The 21,423-nt window shown below is 45.2% G+C and overlaps 1 protein-coding gene across 2 annotated transcripts in view; it reads right to left on the reverse strand.

Moving 5' to 3' along the window:
• KCNH6 (potassium voltage-gated channel subfamily H member 6) overlaps positions 1-8,874 on the reverse strand; it is a 125,145-nt gene extending 116,271 nt beyond the window's left edge. Inside the window, exon 1 of one of the 2 annotated variants that reach the window (XM_081883816.1) lies at positions 8,264-8,874. In XM_081883816.1, coding sequence (XP_081739942.1) covers positions 8,264-8,339 — 76 coding nt within the window. In that variant the 5' untranslated portion in view covers positions 8,340-8,874. The remainder of the gene's footprint in view (positions 1-8,263) is intronic. The other variant, XM_081883817.1, reaches the window with a different exon arrangement.
• Positions 8,875-21,423: the final 12,549 nt, after the last annotated feature.

Consider the following 21,423-nt stretch of genomic DNA (forward strand, 5'->3'; position numbering starts at 1 on the left):
TGACCCTGTATTTCCCTTTTGCATTAAATGGTCACCTTAACTCAAAAGTAAGTAAGCATTTCTGGCTTGCAACCCAGAGAGTCATGTAAAACTACCAGCATTTAAGGGGTGCTGTGTTCATGCTTTTGGAGGTCACACCCTCAAAGCCTTTCCACCCAGATGTGTTGAAGGCTGACCCTGACTACTGGGTCTTGCAGGAAAGGCAGTCTTGCCACTGCTGAGAGGTACTCTCCTCTTTCTGAACACTTCACACATTCAAGAGTTGAGTGCTGGCACTGCAGAGAGTTTCTGGGAGCGAGCCCTGGTGATTGTGAACTCAAATTCAGAGCAGATGTTCCCAGATCCCAGACTGAGCACAAAAACCTACCAGCTGATGCCTGTGACTCCAGAGCCATTGCCAAAGACCTTTCTAAGCTCATGCATGCAAGACAGATGGTGGCTTGAGGTGAACTCATGGCTTCCCACCAATAGCATTTCAAACTTAGACTGGGCATACACTTATTATTAGCACGATTTTGGTGGCCATAACCCAGTCCCAACCCCCCAACAAGGTTGACTCAGAGAAGCAAGTCTTCAGAGTTCAATAGGATTTAATGGCTGTCAGCCTAGGACTTGCCTAGGTCGGTGGTTTGAATCCCTGCGACGGGGTGAGCTCCCATTGCTCGGTCCCAGCTCCTGCCAACCTAGCAGTTCGAAAGCACGTCAAAGTGCAAGTAGATAAATAGGTACCGCTCCAGCGGGAAGGTAAACGGCATTTCCGTGTGCTGCTCTGGTTCACCAGAAGCGGCTTAGTCATGCTGGCCACATGACCCGGAAGCTGTACGCCGCCTCCCTCGGCCAATAAAGCGAGATGAGCGCTGCAACCCTAGAGTTGGTCACGACTGGACCTAATGGTCAGGGGTCCCTTTACCTTTATCTATGTATGCTTAGTGTTTCAGCATTTAGAGGAGAGGGTGGGGAGCTGTAGCTCTCCAGCATGGACAATGGTCAGCTGTCATGGGCTGGATGGACAGAGGAGTGATGGGAGGAACCAACTGGGGAACCCCCAAGGGAAGAAGGCTCAGAGCCTGGGGATTTGTGGTAGGACAAGGATGAGTGGTCAGTGGAAGAAGAGGGAGCAGACTGAGAAGAGGAGGTGTCAGAGGCTGAAGAGGTAACAGGGCTTAGTGAGCTGGGAGAGTCTGGGGCAGAGAGAAGTCAAGAATCAGAGGCAGAAGTTGAAGCAGGTGAGCAGGCAGAGAGAGGACAAGAGGCAGAGATGAGTCAGGCTGGTGAAAAGTCATGGGTGTCTCCCCCTCCTGCTCCAACAAGATCCCCTGCTCTCCCAGAACCAGAAGAGAGCTGAAACAGGTGGAGCAGTGGCAGGCTTCACGTAGGCGTAGTCTCTGATTGCTTGCAAGAAACCCTGAACAGGAGAATACATAGTCGGCTATGGGAAGGCTGGGACGTTTGGTCTCGGCAATTGATTTCTTGGAGCAAGACCTACAGGGCAGGTGAAACCTAGTCCAGATCGTGTTTTGCTAATGAAGAGTTAGCTCCAGCTTGGAACTGTGTTATTTACTAACCGGCTTGCTTTGTGACATCAGTGATGATGGAATCCAGCAAAATCTGGAGGACCAAATGTCCCCCTCCACTGTTTTGGAGATTATCACTTACTGGAGGGAATCATTACTCAGTGAATATATGTTTATACATCTGTTTACAAGATTATATATAAGGACATAGTATTGCAACATAATATAATTTCTCTATATCCCCCTTCGGTTACCGTGTCCTCTAGGGTATGGAGAACAGCACCCAGAGCATAAGATGGTGATCTACAGGACCTTAAACGCTGCCTTTTCCCATACTTTCTTCCCCCTCACGCTGAGGAGGATGTTCTCCAGATTTTGCTTCATGGTGGTCAACTACTAGGCGCAGAGTCTTTTCATTAGTGGCCTCCAAGCTTTACTGTTTTAGATATAGTTGTTCCTTGCTGTTTTAGGGCTTATCTACACCTTTTTGCCCCACCACTTCCCCCTGTGGAAATCCAATATTTAGCAATGAATCAGAACAAATGGCACTCAGGGTATCTGCAGATTGCTGTTTGTTCTGATTTAGTGACAAAGAGCAGGTTTTCCAGGGGAAGGCGTTAGGGCAAAGGCAAAGCCACTTGGACTCATGCCTATAATGCATGAGACAAAGTGAAAACTGCTTGGACCCATGCTTTCTAGACATGGGAGAAGTGTGGACTAGCCCTTAGTGATGTTTACCTCAGTAACTGATGGTTGAATTTGATGCTATGATGTGCTCTTAGGTAAGCCACCTTGAACTTTGTGGAAAAGGCAAGGTATGAGCATGTCAAATTAAATGAAAAATGAAATAAAGGATGAGGATTCCTTTATGTGTGCAACTTGCACATTGCTGGATTGGTTCTGTCCCCCGTGCCAGAGAAGGTTTTTACACTGCTTGTACAACCTGCGGAAACCTGTTTCCACATGCAGTTGGTTCAATAAGCAACTTTTACAGATAAATTGGACCTTAGAGAGAGTCCAGGTGAAAAGCTCTGTGCTGAAGCAGAGCACAGAAAAATGTTATGGCCACGTTTGCTTAGCACGGCATCCAGAACTTCAACCTGGCCAGAGGCTGAGAGGAGGGTATTCCTGCCCCTCTTCCCTTTGGCCACAGCTGTGCTTGCTTGAGCACACTCATTTTGCAGCCAGTCCCCTTTCTCAAAGGGCAATTGCAGAATGTTATCCCTCTGCCCATCCAAATGCATTGCTGCTAAGAAGCCAGCTGGGCTCTGCTCCACGTATCTTGGCAAAGGCACCAGGAGCGGATTAGGGTGCCTACCAATATTTCAGCGAATTAGAGCTTAAAGCAGAGTGGGTAAGAGAGTGGGCAGCTGTGTGTGTGTGTGTGTGTGTGTGTGTCTAGGGGTGGATGGGTGGGGGGGAAAGGGATGTTGATTTTGAGGTTGGCAGCACAATTCTGTTTACAGAGAAATTGAATTAAAAGTCCTGGACTGGAAACCACAGGCAATGCAAAGCGTCTGCAATGCATGCTCCTAAATGCTTCTTTATTTATTGGGGCGCGGCGCATTATATCATGTCCTTCCTTCGTATTCACAGCACCTCACAAAACATTTATAACAATAAAATGAAACAAAAGTTAACAGCACAATTAGGAACGGAAACAGAGAGAGACAGGCATTACCGGTAAAAACAGCCATTAAAAACCACGTATCAACCTGGCAGGTCAAGTGCATGCTAGACTTTTTTTGGGGTAGATCGGAGAAAGTAAGGTAAAAAGTGGGGCCAAATGGCCAGGGGTTTCATAATACTGGCACAGCCACAAATGTGCAACCAGTCCCAATGGGTGCAATATGATCTGGCAGGCAAGAATTCATCAAGACCCTCACTGCGCCAACTGAGATTTCCAGAGGCTTTTCAAAGCATTATATTGCAGGAAGCTGATCTGGATGGTCAGGTCAGACATCAGGAATTTATGTAGTTAGTGAATTCTGGTGCTGGAGGAGACTCATGAGAGTCCCATGGACTGCAAGAAGATCAAACCTCTCCATTCTTAAGGAAATCAGCCCTGAGTGCTCACTGGAAGGACAGATCCTGAAGCTGAGGCTCCAATACTTTGGCCACCTCCTGAGAAGAGAAGACTCCCTGGAAAAGACCCTGATGTTGGGAAAGATGGAGGGTGCAAGGAGAAGGGGACGACAGAGGACGAGATGGTTGGACAGTGTTCTCGAAGCTACCAGCATGAGTTTGACCAAACTGCAGGAGGCAGTGGAAGACAGGAGTGCCTGGCGTGCTCTGGTCCACGGGGTCACAAAGAGTCGGACACGACTAAACAACAACAGTGTACCTAGCTGGGCACAAGCATCCCTCGCCACAGCTACCAGCTGAATATTCAGGAGCAAACCCAGGCCCAGGAGTGCTCTTCCTAGATTACAAATATGATCCCCCCCCCCCGGAGGTGCTGCTCTACACAAAGCAGACTGCGACACCTGTCCTTTGAATTGGCCCCTTTCCCGTCCAGGAGCAACTCTGTGGTGTCTGGAGCAAGCTTCAATTTCTTGGCTCTCGTCTATTCCATTACTACTTCCAGGCACTGATTCAAAACATCAGCAGTGTCCTTGGAATCCAATGGGAATGAGAGGTAGAGCTGTGTGTCACCTGCATATTGATAACAACACATGCTAAATCCCTGGAAACCTCTCTCAGCAGTTCCATGCACAAGTTAAATAGAAGGGAGGATGGAATTCCCAGGTCATCATAGGTCAAATGCAAATAAATGAACAGGAGTCCCACAACACTCACTAATGGAAATTCCCATTCAGGAAAGACTAAGAGAAACATAAAACATTGCCTCCCATCCTGTCCAGGTCATGCAGAAAGATATCATGGCTAATGGTACTGGGTGCTGCAGAGAGGTGTAGCAGAACCAACACTAGTATAGTACTCTATTCCAAACTTAAAACTGGAAAGCATGGTGCTGGTGGTCAACAAAAGAGGTTTAAAGACTCTCTCAAGGCAAATCTTTTAAAAATGTAGTATAAACACTGACAACTGGGAAACACTGGCCTGCGAGTGCTCCAATTGGAGAACAGCCTTTGCCAAAGGTGTCAGGGGTTTTGAAGATGCTTGAACTCAGGATGAAAGGGAGAAACGTGCTAAGAGGAAGGCACACTTGGCAAACCCTCAACTCTCACCTGGAAACCTATGTCCCCACTGTGGAAGGACATGTGGATCCAGAATTGGCCTTCACAGTCACTTACGGACTCACTTTTTAAACCGTGTTCATGGAAGACAATCTTACTCGGCTACGAGTGATCGCCAAAGAAGAAGAAGATCATCCAACAGGATGGCTAAAGTGGTCTTGGGTCTAAAGCCAGGCCTAGACTGGAATGAGCCTAGAGAATCCGTTCGGTCCAAGAAACTGAAACTGAGCTGCCATCACATGTTCTGGTATCCTCTTCAGAAAGCGAATGCTGTAGACTTGCTAGAAATTATCCAACATAGTGGGATCCAGAAAGGTGGCTTCAGTATGGTAACGTGGAAAGACAGTGTACAGGCAACGGCCATTTTGCACGCATTCAAAGCATTTGCAACCATGCGTGCGTGCATTAGCCACAAACCTGGAAGTGGCAGGGAAAGGGGGCGTAACAGGGCTTAATGGGGCAGGGTAGGCTCTGTTGTGTGCACATTGGGGGTTGCTTGTACAAATTAAATATTAAATGGAACAACAGTGATCTTAAGGCTGAATAGAAGCACTCTCTTCTCTGTGGTGGGAACTTTAGTACAACAACCTCTGAAAGGCACACCTTACTCTGACCCTGATGTAGCATCTACACTCTTGTAGACATATCAACTGCTGGTATGTAGCCCTTGTGAATGTGGCCATTGAGTCATGAATGGAAGACTAGAGAAGCCAAAACAGACTTTGCAGGATTGGTGCCTTTTCCTTTTTGAAGCCCATCCTCCACATCCAGGGAACTACTTTGTTCTGCCTTAAAAGATCTCCAAGACAGCTTCACTCAAAGACACCAGGTTGTAAAGCCCTGAAGATATGAGTGGCGGTTGCTGGGGTACTAATGAGAGACTAAGCAATATATTTTGGTTCCATGGATATTATGAGATTCTGCTTCATGGCAAATGGCTTGACTGGAGATTCTTTAAGGTAAGCCTATCATTTGTTCGGAGCCCTCAAGAGAAACATGGAACAGATGATTCTCAGGGGGCAGCCTAGATGGATTTCTGAGCTACAGGGCAATATCAAAAGACCAAAATAAATCATGAGGTCTTTTTTTCTGAATTAGATTTCAGAGCCTGCCTGACCTTTGTCTTATCCAGAAAGTTATTCCATCTACACTACCTTGGCATTACATACCCTGCAACAAAAACATCTTGTTCCACCTCTAATGGTCATAAATGTGACCAGCACATAAAATAAAAGCCCACTCATAATGACTAGCTCCAATAAAACAAATAAAGGTGTATAAACTTCCAAAATGAGATATATTTTCTTTGTTTACAGTTTATTTAATGGCTCTAAACTCAATATCAAGAGCAGATGGGTACAGCTTCGCATGCGCCAATGTTTGACACACAAACAAGTCAGTAAGCTCTTCATAATAATATTATTCAACAACTTCCAGTCACTTCAACCCAAAGCGTCTTCTTCAGTGGCTCAGAGTTATAAGCAATACATAAAGAGAACATTCACATTCTCTCACATGTTTACAGGGGCAGCTACTTTTTCTTAAGCCATCAGGATTTATCTAGGCAAAGCACCTAAGGGAAACTGATGTGTATTGATCAACTTAAAAACTTATATAAAAATGAATGTAGAGCAAGGCTGTGATTCACCTCAGTGGACGAATGAAAACTCCCATTGACTTGAAATGTGTCTGACACACACACACAGAGCACAGGTGTGCACACACATGACATTTAAACCACATATAAGCCCTCCCAAAGAATCATGGGAACTAACTCTGTGAGGAGTAAACAACAGCTCCTGGGAATCTTTTCTCTTTAGGGCTTGGGGTGTGGAGCAATACACTTTAAATGTGCTTTATATGTCTGGTGTGGAAGCAGCCTATAAGTCACAAGTTGGAAAGGATGATATCTACCCTTAGTTATTGGCAACAAGTGCCTGAAAATTACACTTCTGGGTATCATAAAAGCAGCCAACAACAAATTCAGCTTCCGTTGCTGATCTAATTCTTTTTCCTTTCCTTTCCCCCTGGCATTTCATGGCTTCCAGTAGCCATGTGTTCCACATGTTTAACTGTGTTCAGGTTAAAAAAAGAGAGAGCTCCCTTTCGCTAGCTGGCAACTTCACTATTTTTTTCACTTGAGGATGTGTAGAAATATTTTGGGCTGTATCCAATGTTAGTCCTGCTCAGAGCAAGCCCATTGAAATTAATGGATGTGACTCACTTAAGTACACTAATTTCAATAGGTCTACTGGACTTAGCTGGATGCTAGGCTTTATTCTGATGCCAGCAGACACCCCTGTGGTTCAGAAAAATAATAGGAATACATTTAACATTTATACAGTATTGGTAGCTTGCATCTTTATTGGCCTCACAATATCCCTGTGAATTAGGTTATTACAAATCTGATTTTTTTGATATGGGAACCTGAGACTTTTGGCAACCATGCTGGGATTTGAGCTCTTGGACCACATTGTGACATCAGCATAGGCTCTTTAGGAGATTTGGGTTTTATGTGGTAGGCCCAATACAGCAAATGAAATTAACATAGAAGACACAGATTTCCAGTCTCCACAGAAGCATGCTGCCACATCCTACAGTCCACTAACGTATGTAGGAAAACCCAAGGCTTAGTCTGTACGCCCATGCACTGCAGATCTGGCAACTTATAGGTAGCCTTCTGCCGCACCTATCTAGCCAGAATACAGGAAATTCAGATATTGTTCACAACACCAAAAAAAAAGGAAGGGGGAAAAAAGTAAAAAAAAAAGTTTGGAGTTGTGTATGTGCAAAAATGTGCAAAAAATGTGGCATAAGCAGGCATGCACGCAAGTGGCAAGTGGCTTTATGGTGGTGGTGTTCAGTGAAATTAGACAGTTCTGATGTTTGGGCTAAGGGGCAGGGCTTTCTGCTGTAGTGCCAAGCTGCAAAACTTTAGCGGTGCCGTTGTTTTAATGGAAAGTTCTGATTTATGGGATTATTTCTAGCAAGCAGCAATATTATCAAAGGAAAATACTGAAAATACTGATAACATGGCCAACCTTTCCCACCCCCCAGCCCCCCACAAAAACTAAGATCCAGTAAATTTATTGAATAACATTCCACCACCACCCAAAAGGCCAGAAGGGAAGCCTCATTGCCCAGAGATAGATTCTTAAGGAAACAGACATTTTTGTTATTTTTGTTTAATTGGATACATTACCCAAAGTCTGTGCTTTTAAAACCAGTGGGATTGATTCCAGGTTTACAATAAAAAAACCCGAGAAGTCCCTTTGCAACAATCTGTCACAACACAGGTGCGAGTTGGGCAATGCCCAGGGAAGTAGGCTACCTTAATATCCTGGAAGTTTTAAGCAGCAATACCCAAACTAGAATGAGGAATGCTCTGAAATATACCCAGGCATCAAGCCCCCCTCCTTGTTACTGCCTGCCCCACATTCCACATCAATATCGGCAGTCAAAAGATGGAGCTTCCTCGCACTTGCTAGTTCTGACCTTCAAGCAAAGCAAACACAGAGAAGGAAATGGAAACAGAGACGCGCTACTCACTTTGTCCTTCAAATTTCCTGATGATTGTATCCAAGTAGGTGTTCTGGGGGGCAACGTGCCCCCTCCTGACAGGCATTTTCGAATTGTCGTTCACATCCAATGGCTAAAAAGAAAGTTCCGCTCTGCACAAGAAGATGAGCTGGCTTGCTATGTCCACGCAATTTCTCTCTCTCTCTCTCTCCTGGGTGGGAGAAGAAGACGCGGATCTGTCCTGGAGAAGGGGGAAGCCCTCCCGCCCCCTCCTCTAGGTTCCCTTAGTTTGTGGCCAATGCAATTCCATCAAAGGCGGGGGTGGGTCGTTGTGAATCAAGGGGGAGAGATGAGCGCCAAAGGGAAAGCGATGGGGTAGGAGGCACCACGTTTGATTGGGAACCCCCCTCCCTTAAAAAGAAAACGATGACGATGCTTAGTCATCAGTGTCCCATTCCATATATGTCTCCCGAAGAGAGTTGTCAGCAGCAACAGCTGTTAATCTGACAATAGCCAGCAGCCACCTCCCATCCCTCTTCTTTGGGATGCTAAATAGGCAAGGACCATAAAGAACTCGCTGCCTCTCTGCTCTAACAGCTCAGCACCGTGGGTGCTGGAGGGGAGGCTTGGGGCTGCCTGGAGGGAGGGTGCGGGCGCGTGGGAGGGGTCTCCTCCTCTCCTCTCCCTCCCACCCGTTTCGCCTCCTTCACAGAGCCAGAGCCAAGGCAATGCTTCCCGACCCAGATGAGAGCGGGAGCTGTCCGCAAGCTGTGGTGCTGAAGCGCCCGCCCAAGGGAGGATGCCGCCCGGGTTGCCGGCTGGTAATCCGGGGGCGGAAGGAAGAGCCGGTGGGGTGTGGCGGGGGCAGCGGGGGGAAAAAGGGGCAAGGAAGCAGCGGCTGACTTCCAGCAGAAGAAACTTGGGAGATGGCATTTTGCTTAGACCGCTTTGTTCAGCATGCTTCTTTGGCACTGCACTCTCAAGTCTTTTGCTTGGGGGGGTCAGGGAAGGAGACGTGGAGGAAACAAAGGATTCTTGCCCCCATCACTCAAGAAGAGATGGAGATCTCACCCCCGCTCCTCAGCAGACACCTCGCCGTCTAGCACTTGGCATCCATCGTAGATAGCTATAGTAATAAAGCTGTAACAAGATTCAGGGTTTGTTCTAAACATGCTGCTAAAAGCATTTTGTGCAGTGCGGGGAAACTGCAATGAGAACTAAGTTTTTGTGCAGTGGAGCTTATGGGATTTGAAAAGGAGCTGTATTTGTTTAAAAAAATGATAAAACGTGTTTGCTCTCAACCTTCATAACCTTATATTAATAGAAGGACATCATATTCTTCCACCCATCCAAACCTCAACTTTGGTGGTCCTATGACTATCACTTCCACAGTGAAACAGAAACGTCCTAAAACCACAGAATTGTCTAGTTGGAAGGGACCCCAAGGGTCATCTAGTCCAATCCCCTGCAACGCTGGAAACTTTCACCCAATGTGGGTGAATCTTTCAGCCAATATTCATCCTGAGATGAAGGGTCTCATGCTCTGCCATTGGTCTGGGTGCATTGGTTTGGGTCCTACTCTCTGGAGCAGGAGAAAGCAAGCGTGTTCCATCTTCTATGTGACAGCCTTTTAGATATTTGAAGGTGGCTATCATATCTCCTCTTATCCAGGCTAAACATACCCAACTCCCTCAACTGTTCCTCATCAGGCTTGGTTTCCAGACACTTCATCATGTTGGTTGCTCTCCTCTGCACACCTTCCAGCTTGTCAATATCCTTCTTAATTGTCTTCCACATCATCTTCATCTTTGGCGATCACTCATAGCCAAGTAAGATTGTGCTCCATGAACATGGTCTTAACAATGTGTCGGTAGGTGACCGTGGAAGCCCATTCTGGATCCGCACATCTTAAATGTAACAGGCTAGCAGTCTCTGCATATCTTGGGGACTCCCCAGATACAAAGAATGGTGTTAGTTTGTAAATCATAAAGAAAACAAGTTACCCTCATTTCCCAAACAGCCAGACAAACATCTGACCTCAGCAACTTCAAGCCCTATAGAATACTGAGGGTGAGTTGTGGGCAGGGGCAGGCATTGGCTAACATGAGTCCCTAGTCATTTTTAGTATCCTCGGTGAGGCAGATCAGAGTCAGTATAATAATAATAATAATAATAATAATAATAATAATAAACTTTTATTGTCACTACACCACCTGTGTGTCATGAAGCTTATAAACTCTTCTCTGCACTGTAAGGGGTGGAAGAAAAGGAAAAGGAACAACTTTTCCTTTCCCCTAAATATGAAAACATCCTCCCTCAGATTTAATAAAACATTAAACATTACAAAACTTCCCTATACAGGGCTGCCTTCAGATGTCTTCTAAAGGTTCTCAAGTTACTTATCTCCTTGGCTCGGAGGTCGCATAATTCCATACCCTCCATGATTTCTCCAATGAAAACAGGGACATCCTAAAGAAAAGCATCACATTCCAGGATCAAATCAAACTGAGATGGGTTCTGTAAATCTGGGACTGTCCCAGGAAAATAGGGACACTTGGAGGGTCTGTTAGTGTCTGGGGATATGCTGCAAAATTTTGTGGTGTGCTTCCAATTCTGTATACACCCAATAGTAGGTGTGCAGGCCACTTACAGGAAAAATCAAGGAGTTTGTCTCCATACTTAGGAGACTTCTACATACATAGAAACAATAGTTCGTATGTTAAAGAAAAAGAAAACAAAGAGACAGACAACATCCGGAAAAAGCTTTTTCTCTCCATCCTTCATTTCACTTCATTTTGCTCTCTTGTTTTTCTTCCTTCCTGTGTCTCTGACTCAGTTTCTCTTCAAATAAACCCTGGCAAGTTTTGGCTGGAACATTTACTTAGGACCTTGGTATACCAATCACCTCTGGAATTGGAGCATTGTTGGGGTTCAAGTTCAAATCCATTTGCGGATTCTCGCAAAAGAATTCTCCTTCGGCCTTCCTTTCTAATATTATCTTCACTTCTCTTTTCTTTCAGTCCAAGATTTATGTTGTTTTCTGCACAGTGTCTTGCCAACAGTGTTGAAAGAGGGCAGGAGCAGACAGGTCCAGAATGGCAGTGCTAAATTATGGAGGGAAGGATTTTATTCTTTCACTGCTGGGTGTACATATTGTGGGAGCTGGGGCAAAATATGCAACCTACTAACTAGATTCCACTTAGTTTCCTCATCGCTGACTGAGATAAGCTAGTAAACAAGTGCGGGGGGGGGGGGATGGAGAGAAAAACAGCTTGTCAAAGAGCCTTTACTTCACTGAAGCCAGAAATGTTTTTCATTGCATCTGACATTGTACAACAGATCCCGTTCAACAGCAACAGGCTTTGACCAGTAAAACTTATTACCCAATTTCTGTAGCACTGCAGTCATGGGCTCCAGATGTGGGTGAGCTGGACTGTGTTTACTATTTTTCTTTGAGAGAGAAAAAGGAATGCATTTGCTGATATAGCCCCCTTCCTGACTCAGGCTTTGTGTAGCTTGAAACACGACAAGGTCGATTCCCGCCCCCCCCCCTGCCCCTCACAGCATTTCAAATCCCTTTCTTACATTGCTGTACACATCAGAGATGGGGTTGGGTGGGGTGAGGCTGTCCAATTCACATATGGCTGCCTGAAACAGACACCCTTCAGCTTAACTGCAGCTTCTGTTTTCTAATCAGATGAAACACGGTTTTAGGCAAAGCACAGGCGTATTTCTCAAGAAGGTACAGGCTACCAATGGGTTGTGGCTAATGTTATGCATACTCAGTGGTGGGAACATGCTGGAGCTGGAGCAAACACGAATACACGCACTGTTGTGAGTCAAGCAACAGTGCTTGCAATAAATTACCTGAGCCAGTGGGAAGGCGATAGGCAGACCAGCAGCCTGTTCTTCCCTTACTGATTCTTCTTGAGTAACTGCTACCTGTAGATTGTTTTAATATTCTGCAAGATAATTTCATTGGTGTTTCATAAGGCAACAAACCAGTACAACGGTGGAGGGGCAGGAGATAGAAACAAAAAGTTCTGTATAGAGAAGAGAAATAGACATTAGTTTTAATCTCTTTTACTCAGTGCATTATCCCTCCATAGTTAGGGTTGCCATATTTTGGAGAGCAAAAAAAGAGGACACATTAGCCAACTTCTACTTTTAACTATGGATAGCTGTGACGACTCTAGCCATGAAAACAAGGACTAAGCAGCTGTGCAGCTGGGGGGGGGGTCTGATAACAGGAACTGCTGCTGCTACTATTACTACAAGCAAGCAATAAACAACAACAACAATTTGATTATTTATACCCTGCCCTTCTGGCTGGGTTGCCCCAGCCACTTTGGGCGACTTCCAACACATATAAAAACCTCAAACATTAAAAACTTCCTGATACAGGGCTGCCTTCAGATGTCTTGTGAATGTTGTATAGTTACTCATCACCTTGATATCTGAAGGGAGGGTTTTCCACAGTGCAGGCATGACTACCGAGAAGGCCCTCTGCCTGGTTCCCTGTAACTTCACTTCTTACAATGAGGGAACCACCAGAAGGCCCTCGTAGTTGGACCTCAGTGTCTGGACTCAACAATGGGGGTGGAGACACTCCTTCAGGTATACTGAGGTCCAGTGCCGAGGGCCTTCTGGCGGTTCCCTCGCTGTGAGAAGCCAAGTTACAGGGAACCAGGCAGAGGGCCTTCTCGGTAGTGGCACCCACCCTGTGGAACGCCCTCCCATCAGATGTCAAAGAGAAAAACTACCACCAGACTTTTAGAAAACATCTGAAGGCAGCCCTGTTTAGGGAAGCTTTTAATGTTTAATAGACTATTGTATTTTAATATTCTGTTGGAAGCCGCCCAGAGTGGCTGGGGAAACCCAGCCAGATGGGCAGGGTATAAATAACATCATCATCATCATCATCATTATTATTATTATTATTATTATTATTATTATTATTATTATTATTATACTGAGCTGAGGCCATTTAGGGCTTTAAAGCTCAGCACCAACACTTTGAATTGTGCTCAGGAACACACCAGGACCCAGCGTAGCTCCATTAGGACTGGTATTATATGGTCCTGGCAGCTGCTCCCAGATCTTATTATCTGATTAAGTTTTGTAACTGATAAAGGGGAAACAAATGGTACCAAATGAGTCATGCCTAACCTGCCCTTGCACCACATGTCTATGTTGTATTAAATGCTCAGAGAGCTCTATATCCCAATCCTTTCCCATCCATCCCATTTTGGATGGACCTTTGGGGTCCTTGCACTGCTGAGCAACTTCCATCCATGCCACAGCTAGCAATAGGGTGACCAGATCTTTGTGGGTCATCAAAGGATTTGAGGGATTTTCTAAAGTTAACAGGGCCAGCTTTGGGTCAGGGTTTAGTTGCTCACCAGTGCTAACTGAGATGACTTGAAAGATCAGATGTCAGAATCCAGAGGTGCTGGTGCAGTCCTACCATAGATGCAAAGAAGTCCCACATTCATAGGAAGCTACCTTAGACTGAGTCACAGTGGTCCATCTGTAGCTCCAAATTGTACACTGGCTGCCAGCAGCTCTCCAGAGTTTCAGGCAGGGTTGAACCTGCATACAAGGCATATGTTCTGCCACTCAGCTATGGCCATTTCCTGCACAGTCAAGGTTGATGCCCTCTTTCCCTTCATGTCTGGTAAAAAAATCTAGCGAGCTGGGATGCTCTGAGCAAGATGAGGTGGCTGGTGTTTTCTGTTTGTTTGTCTTAAGCTAATTAATCAGGATGCTGGCAGCTCAGCTGCTGCACTATGAATAAAATCATCAGAAGCCCCTGGGGAAACAATATAATTTCCATTTCCAGAGACATTATATAGAAGAAGAAGAAGAAGAAAAGTTTACCCTTCTGAGCCCATAGGAGCAGCCATTTCTTTCCCATCCAATGCACCTGGAAATGGAAACGCCATCCTTTTTCCAAAGGCATTTGAAGACTCAATTTGCAGCATGGCGTGGGAGCAGCTGGCTTGCCTTTGAATTATTTCAGTTTTTAGTCGAAGGAAGGCCACCACCTACCAGCCAGCTCATCTCACAGTAAGACCTCCTGCCATGGATTTGCACACCCAGGCACCCTATTTATTTACTTAATTGGAAGTGGGTAGCTGTTACTGATGAGCTGGGGCAGTTAATTGGAAGGGAAATGATTTTGGAGCAGGATCTGGGTAGGGGAATTAATTGGGAGAAAATTAACTGTAGAGGAACTGATGGGCTGGGGTGCAAATTAATTAAAGTTTTTTTTAATTATTCGGCGTGATTTGGCTGGGAAATTGTCTTGCCTTCTGAAAAAAATTACCTACTTGAAATGGTTTATAAATTTGCCTCCATGCATTTGAACTAGCTTATGCAAATTGTATGCAAATTTGTACCACCATCCTTTGAAATGTGGTGCAGATCCTCTTTGTGGGTGGTGTGTCAGTGGACCACCAGCCTACTGCCTTCCCCTCAAGCACGACTCTTGAGCCCTTTAGGATTTTATAACACTGTTGGCTAACTTTCTAGGAGGGTGGGGAAAGGAAAGGAAAATGTCTTCTGTGAATTTCTAATAGTGCTATAAGGAGCCAGTTCCCAACTTCCTGAGAAGCACTCCTGTTAGGGGCTGGAGATATTTTACAATGCTTTGTTGCAGGTCCCCACTGGTCAGTTAGAATCATCTTCCCTTGGCATCAGATCCAGGTTTTATGACTTCTCCGTATTTTAACTCACCCCTTCCATTCCCTGCCCCTTTTGGAGCTCCTGCAACACCAGATCCAATAGGCTGCTGCCACTGTGGTCTCCTCCTTGCCAAAATCTCCTTCCTGCTGTTCTCCTTCAGAATGACCTTCGATAGAGAGAGAGAAAACTCTACAGAGTACTCCTCCCCTCTCTGCCTTGCCCAAAGGCCAGAAGAATGGCCATTCTAAGTGTATGCTTTCTTTTCTCGGTTGTTGTACTACATAATTTTTCAGGCATGAAATTGGTCTAAGCGAATTACAGTCCATTACCATCTCTGCATTACAGTTTTCCAGGGATCCTTTCAATTAATATTCCAGGGCACTTCACAAATACAAAAGAGGGGCAAATTCCTTCTGATGTTAGCCTTCAATGCAGAAGCAGAGGCCACAGCGAGTGCCACGTTTCAGTCAGTGTAGCTTTGGCTTTTTATCTCATGGAACTTTTTATTCCTCTGCTGCATTGCCTGAGGAGGTGGGGGGGTGAGCAGGTATGCATTTGGGGGTAGCCCAAGTACAGTTTTAGGCATGCTGCCTTTTGCAGAATAATACAAATACCAGAATTATTTGCCTCGCTTTCCTATTGTTGCTGGAATTCTTGACTATGGCAGTGGTGAACCCCAGTAGCTCAATACTGCCACCTAGCGTGCATGGGATTTTTCACCCCTGCAGCAAATCCTGAACAGACAACTATCCAGTGTTTTGCTTCTGAATATACAGCCTCAGGTTAATTCTCCCCTACCCAAGTCTAAATTTTGGCCCAAACCAAGTAGCACATTTCTAATGTAAGCTCCAAATCATCAGGGAGGTGGAAATAACCTCTAAGCATATTTCTAATTAGTCAAACAGATGCCTGATATCAAAGATGAAACATATTACAATGGTACCTCCAGTTAAGTACTTAATTCGTTCCGGAGGTCCATACTTAACCTGAAACTATTCTTAACCTGAAGCACCACTTTAGCTAATGGGGCCTCCCGCTACTGCCGCGCCGCCAGAGCATGATTTCTGTTCTAAACCTGAAGCAAAGTTCTTAACCTGAAGCACTATTTCTGGGTTAGCAGACTCTGTAACCTGAAGCGTATGTAACCTGAAGCATATGTAACCCGAGGTACCACTGTATAACTGAGCCAAACAACTATTTGTATTCACAAAGGGCATGGTTTTTACAGGTCACAGATTTCCAATAAAATGTGAAGTTTCATTTTCAATTGCTTGCCTTCCTGGAACCATCTAATCAGGAATTCAAAAACTGGTTCTCCCCCGCAACATCTTCTTTGGATACATACAAATTGGTAACACAAGGGATTGCAACCATGGACTGACTCTCTGTGTCTCTTCGGATTTTCTATTGCTGCGGTTACATTACATGTTTTCTGGGCCTGCAGAGACAACTGATGTGTGCAGAATCTGGAGAAAATTCATGATCAATACATTGCTCACACCAAATCCTTTGATTTCCCTCTTTGCTTCTTTTCATTCACTACCCCCTTTCTCTTGAAAGCCTCCCCCTTCCTTTTTTTTCTGTTGAAAAAGGCAGGATGTTTGAGAAAGCATCCTGTTTACACAGTGAACCCAACAGACCCCATTACTGTCAGCAAAGTAAATCAGCAAGCTGAAATCAAAGCCACTCCTTCCGTAAGTGGAGTGGTTTGGGCAAATCTTTGCATTTCTAAAAGGAGCTTACAAGCCAAATTGTAATTCCTGGGGAAAATAGCTCAGCACAGGAGAAGCAGTAGGACTGAAAAGCATCTTGGTACAAGCAAAATTCAATCTAGAAATGGCAGCTGAAAATTCCAAAACACCCCGACACAACCTGTTGTCCTCTCTCTCAGTAGTGGAGACAACTTTCAAAACAATGCTTACTTTTTCAGTTATTAATGTGCAGTGATGGCACCAGAAAAGAAATGGGGGGGGGAGTAGAAAAGTGTATGATCTTAAATAAACATGATAGATTTTTGAAAGAGAAATAATGGCTTGCAGATCAGGTCGGCGGTTCGAATCCCCGCAACGGGGTGAGCTCCTGTTGCTCGGTCCCTGCTCCTGCCAACCTAGCAGTTCGAAAGCACATCAAAGTACAAGTAGATAAATAGGTACCGCTCCAGCGGGAAGGTAAACAGCATTTCCATGCACTGCTCTGGTTCGCCAGAAGTGGCTTAGTCATGCTGCCCACATGACCCGGAAGATGTACGCCGGCTCCCTCGGTCAGTAAAGCGAGATGAGCGCCGCAGACCCAGAGTTGTCCGCAACTTGACCTAATGGTCAGGGGTCCCTTTACCTTTATGCTAAGGTTATGTCAACCTTCATTTGTCTTTAAATTTCAACAGGATCCTTGGGTGTGACTCCGGGGGCAGGCTTTCGTAATATGGTGCCCTGTGTGAGGCCAAAATTTGGCAGCTTTCCACCCAATATTTCTTATTTTCACAATAAGTCCTTTTGGTACAGTTGTAGTTGTTTGTTTTGTTTTTAATTTTGCACCCCTTTGACTTGGTGCACTCTGTGTGTGTGTGTGTGTGTGTGTGTGTGTGTGTGTGTGTGAACACTGCCCTAAATCCAGCACTGGTGGCTTTCATTCAAGATAAAATAACTCAAGCATTATCATTAACAGCCTATCAGTCCTGCCCCATTATGCACTGGAAGAATGGAAGGAATCTATTGTTTCAGTATGATGTTGAGCCATATTATGGATGACACAGCAGATATTCAACAGGGATACCGCAAAGGGGTCTTTTTGAATGAACAGCAAGATAATTGCAGCAACTAGAGAATCTTATCGTCCATAATGCCACACAGTTTTTGTTGCAGTTTTTAGAAGTTCAGACGTTGCCCGCATTTTAACAGAGAGGGTTTCCTCCCACCACCACCACCTGAGGCCAGGGTCAGAATATCTCATCTGATCCCTTAAATTAATCTTGACTTGGAAATAGCGTTGCACTTTGCAGGGGTGGGGGAGTGCCAAGAGGGAGCCTTTAAAGGGAGCAGCCGTTTGTGTCTCATCATCAAGCACTAAACACTGAATTGCTTTTCAGTCTAGAGCAATTTTCTCTCTCTTCCGTTACTTGGTGATAGGATGGAAGCATCTTATAAAATATAAATGAAAGGCTAGAAGTTCAAGGTTGTAAACTCTGTAGTAAACGAATCCAAACCGTCTTACCAGACTGAGAAGCATTTAGAGGAGCAGCCTCCCCAGTATGTTCAGATAATATGTTTATTTAGCAGTCCAATTAGATGCAAAAAAGAAAAGGTCTAGTATCTGCCAGTTGTACTCAGGGTTGTGAATGTATTTGCAGTACTTTCTGTGGAGTGAAGTCATTTATCAGGAGCTGTGGTTTCGGTTCATTCTCCGGTAAGTCTGCAAAATCAAGGTTTGTGAAAAGAAGGGCAGGCTGCTTAAGAAATATTGCTGGTTCGTTTTATGCCCTGTGACTTCCTGCTTGAAACAGAAACCAGAATCTACTTTTGCAGATATCTTACACTCAGATTCCATCTTTCTTCCACCATCGAACCCAAGTCAGTGTTTATGTAGTGTAAAAAGCACACTGGTGTTATTCCTCATTTCAATCTGAGTAGGCAGACCATCGGAAAAACAGATTCTTTCATCATGTCCATCTCCATCTTGCCTGCCTCTTCCAACACCTGCAGTCCAGAAAATATTCAATCAGGATCATGACTATCCAAATTTTACTTTATTTTCCTCCAGAAGGAATTTGGTTCCAACCTCCCAGTTTTAAAGATAAAGCCGTTTTCTCCGATGAATCAGCCGGCTTAAATGTTTGCTACATTTTTGGGTGGCAGGGCAGGGAAATATCCAGCACACCTCCAGTGGATTTAATAGAATCATAGACTTGCAGAGTTGGAAGGGACCATGAGGTCCATCTAATCCAACCCCTGCAAAGCAGGACTTGAACTCACAACCCCGAGATTAAGAGTCTCAGGCTCTACCAAATGAGCTAGGAAATACAAAACTCCTGCCAGCTTCCACTTGAGGATTCCCCCTGTGTAATTTACAGTTCCGACTCAGCCCTGCAATCTGTTTTCAAAGCTCATTATTTCTCTCGGTGCATTGGCATTATCTTGCACTGCCGTTGAAAGCTGAAGGGCAGCTCGCTTTGGGAACAGTTATGAACCTTTCTGGAATGAGTTCTCCTTCAGAAGCCAGGTCTCAAACTTCTAGGATAGACACACGTCTTGTGGAACATCGGGCAGGTGTAGGGAGCAGAGGACAAAGACAATTCTCTTTTACTGCCTGTAGTCTGTGCCTTGAGGAATAATGATGGTGTTATTTCCTCTCTCCAACATCCAACTAGCTTCCCCTTCTATCAGTTTCAGTTCACAGCTGTCCTGCTTCCCTTTAGCAGCAAATGTTGTACAGCAGAGGGGGAGGATCAGATGGGGACATCTCATGGCCATAGAAAGAATTACAAGCAGGGACCTGCTGTGATGATAGTGGTTTATCACTGCCAAATAATAATAAATAATAATAAATTTTATTTATATCCCGCCTTCCCCAGCCGAAGCCGGGCTCAGGGCGGCTAAGAACAATAAAATAATACAACATTCTAAAATCATTTCATTAAAATTAATTCAACTCAAATTGATGGCAACCATTAGGCTAAAGTTCTGTGAAGATTGCCAAAGGAGGGAGTCAGGCTGTGCCCTGACCAAAGGCCTGGTGGAACAGCTCTGTCTTGCAGGCCCTGTGGAAAGATGTCATGTGCTGCAGGGCCCTAGTCTCTTGTGACAGAGCATTCCACCAGATTGAAGCCACAACCGAAAAAGCCCTGGCTCTAGTTGAGGCCAGCCTAACCTCTCTGTGGCCTGGGACCTTCAGGATGCTTTTGTTTGAAGACCGTAAGTTCCTCTGTGGGACATACCAGGAGAGGTGGTCCCATAGGTATGAGGGTCCTAGGTCGTATAGGGCTTTAAAGGTTAAAACCAGCACCTTAAACCTGATCCTGTACCCCACTGGAAGCCAGTACAGCTGGTATAGCACCATGTGAATGTGATCTCGCAGCGAAGACCCCGTAAGGAGTCTTGCCACGGCATTCTGCACCCGCTGGAGTTTCTGGGTCAGTCTCAAGGGCAGCCCTATGTAGAGCGAGTTACAATAATCCAGTCTGGAGGTGACCATCGCGTGGATCACAGTGGTTAGGTCAGGGCGAGAGAGGTAAGGAGCCAACTGCTTAGCTTGGCGGAGATGAAAAAATGCCGCCTTTGTTATAGCTGCAATCTGCGCCTCCATGGAAAGGGGGGTGTTGAAGATTACACCCAAACCCTTAACGGAGAGATGGGAGTTGCCCCCCCAATCCCATATCGTCCCAGCCACAAGAACTCTGTCTTCGAAGGATTTAACAAATAATCACAGAATCATAGAAATGTGAAGTTAAAAAGGACCCCAAAGGTCACCTGGTCCAGGAATCACAGCTGAAGAATTCATTACAGTCTTCTTTTCTTTAGTAGAGATATACAGTACTTGTCTGCATCAGAGCAGAGGGTCGTTTGACTGGGCATATGTGCCAAATGAGTTACGTGCTGCGTGGCTCTTTTGATTGAGTGAGTTATTTGATCTGCAGGCAGCTTTCTGGGGGTACCAGTGGTCTCGACTACGTATGCTGAACTGGCTCGGTTGCCTTTGATTCCCTTCCAGCTCTTTGATGCAATTATTCTACCCATTTAAAAATCATTGGTGTTGTGCCACAAGTCACTCTACAGGTGCGCCTTCCTTGTGTTTGGGCTGGTGCAGCGTTTCCTGTTGCCCTGGAGGAAGAGATGAGCACAGATGTCGCCCTTGGAAGCATCAACCGCCCCCGCCCCGGTCCTCCTTGTGTGTAAGCAGCCTTATGGTGGCAACTCTGCGGCTCTGCCCCAACGGTGCTTTTAATCAACAGACTCTGGGGGGGGGGGGAATCATTTGCTTAATCCTCTTCCTGACTCTCAAGTCCAGGCTGTCAGGATTAAGAGCAAATTCACTTTCTTGCAAGGGACAGACTCAAAACACAGCGCCTAAAGCAATGTTTCCCATCAGTAATGTCTGTGGAACAGCAAACAATGAATGCATCGCACTCACACTCAGGAACAGCAGACTTCACACTTAAAAAAAACCAACCCCTACCACAAAAACACAAGTGGATTGAGATAAAAATTACCCTTTGAGATTGTAGACATCTCTGATTTTAAACTAATAATCTGGCTCTTTTTGGTGTGTCTGCTTCTGATGCAACAAGGCAAAACATAACTAGACACCCTTTGTAAAATGTATTTGGGTTCTAGACTTCCTGAAAGCTGCCAGTCTCTGGTGTGTGTGTGTGTGTGTGTGTGTGTGTACTTAACCAGGGAGCAGCATTTTCGTTTTCTTTCATAGACCTTCTCTGAGGAGCCAATGGCTGGCTTGCAGTCTATTTCGGGCTGTTCCCTTCCCCTTTATCATAAAATGGCAGAGCCACTAAA

The sequence above is a fragment of the Podarcis melisellensis genome, assembly GCF_964234715.1.
Source record: "Podarcis melisellensis genome assembly, chromosome: 13".
In the NCBI taxonomy this organism is placed as follows: domain Eukaryota; kingdom Metazoa; phylum Chordata; class Lepidosauria; order Squamata; family Lacertidae; genus Podarcis; species Podarcis melisellensis.